At 37.6% G+C, this 7,092-nt stretch overlaps 1 protein-coding gene across 1 annotated transcript in view; it reads right to left on the bottom strand.

Moving 5' to 3' along the window:
* Positions 1-7,092, bottom strand: part of LOC103807850 (collagen alpha-1(XII) chain-like) — a gene marked incomplete at its 5' end in the record, with an annotated part of 32,285 nt that overhangs the window by 3,778 nt on the left and 21,415 nt on the right. The window contains 4 exons of the mRNA XM_009080600.1: positions 348-416; positions 1,466-1,654; positions 2,920-2,986; positions 3,096-3,131. Coding sequence (XP_009078848.1) covers positions 348-416; positions 1,466-1,654; positions 2,920-2,986; positions 3,096-3,131 — 361 coding nt within the window. The remainder of the gene's footprint in view (positions 1-347; positions 417-1,465; positions 1,655-2,919; positions 2,987-3,095; positions 3,132-7,092) is intronic.

Genomic DNA, 7,092 nt, shown 5'->3' on the forward strand with positions numbered 1-7,092 from the left:
AGTAAAAAATGGAAGTAGATACTGCAAAAATATCATCTGATAACACTTATGAAAAATATCCATTAAATATTTGGCCAATGTATTTCCATGAAATACATTTTCACACAAGCAAGCATGCCAGATGAGCACACTACAAAATAAAGATAAATGTCTATTAGCCACATCCAAAAATCTTTCTAAATCGCCAAGTTTTTGTAGGAGTTCTCAGTGAACTCTAATACACAACAAAAACATGAAGTGGACAGAGTAAATTATGTTCATTCACCATATGTAGTCTGGTTCCCTGTGAAGAAACATTGCCCTTTTCTCCTACTTTTCTGTAATCTGATTAAACAAGAAATATTTACCAGGTGGTCCTGGTAAACCTCGTGGTCCTTGAGATCCAGTCCCTCTTTCGCCTTTCTCTCCAGGCATTCCTACAGAATAAGAAAAAGGCAATAAAAACCAAAGAAAGGAAACCACATCAACAAATATTTCTTCACGGTCTCATTGACATTCATATTTAGTTCCCATTATTTAATGTAACAAGACTGGTCAAACCTTATGTTATAGAGATGTCCAAATCTGCATTTGGGAAAATAATTTGGATATAAATAAAGTAACTTAAAAAATAAAGTAGGATGCAAAGGTAATTCAGTATGAATAAATTTTCTCAAACATAGAAAAGTATTTGAGATACTGAAAACATCACAGAATGTTATTATTTTAAACTGCAAACAGGAAGGTATTTCAAAGCTTGCATAATCCTGCTATAAAGGATGCTTTACACTTTCTTAGGAACACTTATAATGAAATAAGTTTAAGAAAATCAGAAATTCATTCTTCCTTGATTCATTCCTCATCTTTTTTAAAGAGTATACTAAAATATATGCTGGAAAACGCAGCACTGAGTCTATGCTACAGTAAAGGAGTTGGAATAAGCAATGGCCACAACACAGTATAGTACAGACACTCCACGTGATTGCAGTGATCCAAAATAGCCAAAAATAGGTTTACCCATATGCTCAGATTCAGTTCAGAGTTGCTTCCCTCCCTCAAAGTACTGAAAAGAGCCAAGGATGTAGACCTAATTCTTTCAACTCCTATTTTTGATTCTTGTAATGACTCATTTTCTCTCTCAGTCAGTGTTCTGTTTTGCAAAGGGTTGTGTTACTCCAAACAGCCTTTCAAGATGCAGCTGTTTAGTGCCAAAAGAATTCTGGGACATTTCTGTTTCCTGGGATATTCTGTGGAAGCATGAGACAGCAGCCAAAATATTACACCAATCTGTATTTCATGAAACCTGAGCAAAGGAGAGACAGAGGAAATCACTGATGTATTTAACCTTGTCCTTCAGAACATCAGTGTCCCTCAGGCAATCCAACTGACCCAACAAACTGCTGCTCAGTGTGGGTTTCACAGTCTGACTGCTCCTCTGGCAGTCACTGCACTATGTTCACTAGTGGATGCTGTGGAATTTATTCACCTCTTTCACCAGGTGGTCCTTGGACCCCAGGAGGTCCTGGGAATCCTGGTCTTCCTCCAGGTCCAGGCTCTCCTCTTGTCCCAGCAGCTCCTGGGGGACCAGGTGGACCTGGTGGCCCTGGCTGATTACGGTTTGAATAATAATCATTTGGGATTTGATTCAACATTTGATTGAACCGGCTCATTTGACCTTCAAAAGAAAAGAAAAATGTGAAATGAGTGAAAGTCTTTTATCAGAGCAGGAAAGAATAAAAAGTTATCTCTCTTCATTAAATCCTATTCTTGTTCCCATTTAATAAATTAGTGGCGAATTACTGCAGATGAATTAGGAAGACTTAAGATGAATGTCTGATAAGAAGTCTGAACATAAATGGAGAAGGGAGGGAGTAAATGAGGAAGGTAAGGAGTATTCTGGAAGCCAATGACATTAACAAATTTTTATCATAAAGCTATTAAAATCATGAAATAAATTTTTGACAATACTCTTGCTCTCAGAGTTCTATGTGCCCTATGTGCTTAGTGCAATGTGTCAGTCCTATCCTAATCTTGAAGACATGAGCTGAGCATGAGAAAAATAAGGCAGGGATGCTCAAATAAGACATGCTAAAAGATCTTGGATAAGACATCCTTATTCATAAGCCTAACACATTCACGAGTGTACTTTCCTTCCCTTGTGATGGCTAATAGACATGCTTTTAAATAGCAGCCATCATAGAGATTTTAAAGGACATACTGTTCTCCACCCTGTACACAAGCAATCTTAATGATCCAAAAAGGTATATCTGTTTACATCTGTCAGCACATACTCTTGTAATAGATAGAATATTAAGAGCAATTTGTGGTCACATTTCTCTCTGTCCTCCTCAACAGGTCTACTGATAAAAGCACTGCTTCAGGGACAGAAAGGCCCTGCAGGGAACAACTTCATGGGCTGCAGAGCTGCACTGTGTGGCAGTAGAGGACTGAAATTCAATTTGAAGTCCTTCTCCAACTAAATATTATTTTTACTTGAATAACACTGCTGATTCTGTGCACAGTTATTTACACAACACTCATCTGTCTTTCCCTGCTGGCAAAGTACCCACAGTGAACATCACATTGATTCCCTCCTCCTGAAGATAAGGCATATTTCATCAGGAAATGCATACTGATTTCATTGCAAAGATGAAGGAACTTTAGACCAGAATGACAACAGGAAAGTCACCTTCCTCCTACAGAGCACTTGCAAAGCTCACAGATTAATTCATGACCAAGGTAGCCTCTGGTCTGCCAAAAATTTGGTGCAACATTTTTTCCACCAAGTCACTGGCATTGAACAACTATCAGATCAGCCAAGCTCTCGCTGTGCTTTGTGACCAGTATCTGACACCTAAAATTTAAACCATTGTTTTCTCTTTTTAACAAACAAAATAGTAAATTACTAGTACAGGAAACAAAACAAACAACTCTGTTTACCATTTATCAGTTGTTCACAAACTTGTCTTGCAACTGCTCGCATCATGTTCTGAGAAGCAATGTCACCCTAAACAATCAAATGTAAAACAAGTGTTATATTAGCAAGTGCCTGTGCTCTTAAAGACATTATGTTTAATTTAAAAATGTGAGAAAAACTGACTTCAAAGCAGACTTACTCTGTCACCTTTTTCTCCCTTCATTCCAGGTGCACCCTAAAATAAATAAGTAAAAATAAAGCAGCTGAAGGATTATATTATTCCTCACCAACTATAGGTTTGAGACATGCAATTCTAGAAAACATTTTTACTCCTTCAAGAAGACAGACCCGGTCACCCTTGAACTTCATATCTCATAGATGCTAAGGGTTGGGTGATACCAATATGTGCCAGAAAAGACTGGAAAAACAATGATATTTTCTTTGTGATCAAACACACTGGCAGATGCAGGAGAAAAAGATCTGAAGGAAAAATTTAAACCAGGCCCCCAAAAAAGGACAAGTTCTGACACTGAAACCACACTGTCAATTTGAAAGTTGAATTTCTGGCATCACATTTCTGTAAATGGTCAGTGGTCTTGTTATGAGTTATATATATTACTGTTTCATTTTAAGTCTTAAGCCAACTCATCATTAAAGAAGGGAAGCTAGGAAGAATAACACATCTAGGAAAGGTAACTGTCTCCTTGAACCCACATGAAAAAGATTCTCTGTTAAGTGAAAAAGAGTTATGCAGAGATGACACGTAAGATGGAGAGAGATGCCATTAAGTGCTTATTCTATTTATAATGACAGCTTCCCTCCTAATTCTCCACCATTTTTAGTCTTACAACAGTCTTAGCTTGAGCTGCTTTATAATTATTAACATTTGCCAACTTTTGTCTAACAGCACTTTCCATTTGCTTTTGAATAGACTAGTGGTTGTGGGTTTTTTCATTTTCAGGAATACTACATAAGGAGCCAACCAGAAGGACTGATTCTAATTTTTATATATGTATATGAAAATCATAAGATATACTGATGGGGCTATTATGACTTCACATAGATTTTCACTTGTAGCCCAAATTACTATTTGAACATAAGGCATATTTCAAAGGTGAAAGACCAGTTTAGTCATCTGCTGCTCTGCATGACTCTCCACATCCTAAGTATTACTGCTTCTTTACATTGCAGTATTTCTTTAAGGAGCCTGTTTGTCACCATTAACAAAGCAAAGGCTAAGTGTGGGCTGCAGCTGTTTCTCATAACATTCCTACAGTACCCGCAATTAATTTCAGCAACACGAGACTACACAAATCATTCCACTGAGGTCACAGCAGACACCATTCGAATGCAGTGGCACTGTTTCATAGACTTCCATCAAGGTTTTGGGCAAACAAACTCCCATGGGGTATGGTCAGGGTGTGAACTTAACATGCTCTCTGAGCTTCTTTGCAGCAGAATTGCATACACCTATCCCTTGACATGCCCCAGAAAATATGAGACTGTTCATCCATCACTGAGTTCAATAGTCATCACATGGTACATTTTGCACCATGAATAACAGATCATTCATGCTAAATTAATTGTACAGACTCAAATGAAAGATTTAGAATGGTGACACCATAACTGTGCCACTGGAATAAATTATGCCACCAAGGAGACAGTTACTAATATAGACAAAATATACCCATCAAACTGATGAATATTCTTTCCCTTCTGTCCTTTGCTCTTTCATCTATATTTTCTTTTAGTCAGTGAAGTCCAGAGGGAAGCATCTGTCTTTTAGTTTTAACTTAGCACAGCCACTAGCTGAAACAGATTGTGGACTTGTAAATGCCATAACAACATAAATAAATGGTAACAACTAAAACAATCAGGAAAATATGACATTTCTGCATGTCTTTCTCTAATAATTAATGCTGTGGTAACTGCCAATGCACTGAAGCTCTAAAAGAGATGTAATTTGACTCTCAAATCAAAAGACATTAACATCTCAGTCATAGACTACGAGATGTATCTGAAATATCCACTGAACAGAACTACAGGTTTTTCACTTGCAGTAGTGTATAACATGACAATGCATTAGTCTATAACATAAAAGTCTGGGAGGGGGGAAATGTTAACAAATTATTTCATGCTTCTCTTTCTGTTTGAAACTTGCCAATTTGAAATATGCTGCTTTTCTGAAAGCATATTCCTTTGAAATTGTCTGCTGAGTACATATTTATAATACCTGCTCATTGTACTGTCACTCTTTCTACAGCTTTCATAGTACAACCTCTTGTTGTTTTGGCCAGAAGCAAATCATGCAGTACATCTTTTGTTTATCCTCTAGGAAAGTGCAATCATTAGAAATCAGATTTCTGGTCTACTATCCCAACAATATTCTAATAATTATTTAAATTGTTGTCCCAATTAATTCACTTGCTAGAGCATTCACATACCAGAACTATACAGAGAAGAGAAAAAAATGATGCAAACTTGAAATGTTTAAATCCTATATAATTTTTCTGGAAATAGTTTTGTTGACTGGTCAAGAAAAGTTCTTTAGTCTGTCTCCAACCACAAGCCATGTTGGTAAGACAGGAAGGTGTTCTGGTAACAAAAGCACAACATTGCTCCAAAGTATTGTCAGCAAAGGTCCCCCAGCTAGGGAAATGCTAATGCCATTCCTTAATTACAAGTGATACACACTCAATTTTACAATTCATTGCAATAAAATGAGCCTCATTCTTCAATGTGTGACCTTGCAAACATACACTTACGAGCCTTATGAGGAAGTCTATAGGCTAGACCAAACTAATTTTAAAATTTGAAGATTAGAGGCTAACTGGGTATATTAACAATAAAGTGCATTTTCCACCTGGATATTTTAGAAAAGTTCTTCCAAAAAGTAATTATGACTGCAATTACTGACTTGCTGTTTGCATCTTCTTCCAACTTGGTTATATGCCTCTTAAATTTCAGTTTATTTTCTTTTAATAGACAAAAAAGTACAGTTTAGCCAACTGCTTGCCAGCATTTTGAGAAGCAGCAGCTGTTGCTGACATTCTGTTTTGTTGATATCCTGCAATGAGGGAGTCACTTGGGGTCAGTGCAAGGAAAAGCTAGTTTATGCTGCATGTGGGATTTTTTCTGAGCTGTGGGATGAAGGCTGGGGCTGCAGCATAGTTCTATGGCTGAAGGAGGACAAAACAAAGGAAGTTTTGCTATTTTTACTTTAAAAGATAATGTGCTCAATTGTTTTTTCCCCAAAAGAATGTTTGCTCCCCTCAAGAACCAGCAGTTCATTGCTCCAAAAGCAGTGTCCTTTTGAGACTTCACCTAGGACGTCTGCATGGATGGATGCAAAATCAGTTAACACATGGCAGCAAAGAATGCAAAATGCTCAAAACCTTCATTTAACTCACAACAAACTTGGCACTACCCTCGAAAGGTTTTCACTGGTTATTTGGTCATGGAGGCATCAATTTAACAGCACCTTATATATAAAACATAAACCCTTGCAATATTTCCTGGGAACCTTCTAGATCAACAAAGTCAGACCCTGTTGTCAGAGTCAGTTTTATAAACAAGACAGCTCTATCTCAACACAACTTATTCTGCCTACTCATTCATTCCCTTTTTCACCCTCACACCTATAAAACAAGTACTGGAACTTTTCCATGAAAAATCAGTTAACACTTCAACACTTGCTCTAGTATAAGTACACAGACAGGTAGAGAAGTGCTTACTGCGTGGTCTGCCTTAGCTTAGCACATTAGTGGTACTGAACACATCAGGAAGGAGCTCCAGTTGACTGCATTCAGTGGGAATATCTTCATAAAACCAACCAAGGCTGCTCAGAATTTGCAGGTAACTATGTATCTTTTATCTGGAATGTAATGTTCCTTGGTTTGTAGGGATCTTTCTCCTGACTTGCATTGCATAGTACCAGCAATGCAGACTGTTCAGAGAGCAAAAGAAAGCAAGGCAGGATCTGGTCAAAAATTACTTACTCCTTGTATTTACCAGAGGCAATGTGAAGCCTCATTAAGTTTCTCTTCAGGCAGAACTATGATTCATGACACTGCAAGTTGCATTTGGCCGTCAGGCTGCACCTTTGGCAATTCTACTACTGCACACAAAGGAAAGCCTTGAAATTCTGTCCACCAGGAATCTGATAAAACATCTGTGCAAGGTGCAAGCCAGAATTC

This window comes from Acanthisitta chloris, unplaced genomic scaffold (genome assembly GCF_000695815.1).
Source record: "Acanthisitta chloris isolate BGI_N310 unplaced genomic scaffold, ASM69581v1 scaffold5568, whole genome shotgun sequence".
Classification (NCBI taxonomy): domain Eukaryota; kingdom Metazoa; phylum Chordata; class Aves; order Passeriformes; family Acanthisittidae; genus Acanthisitta; species Acanthisitta chloris.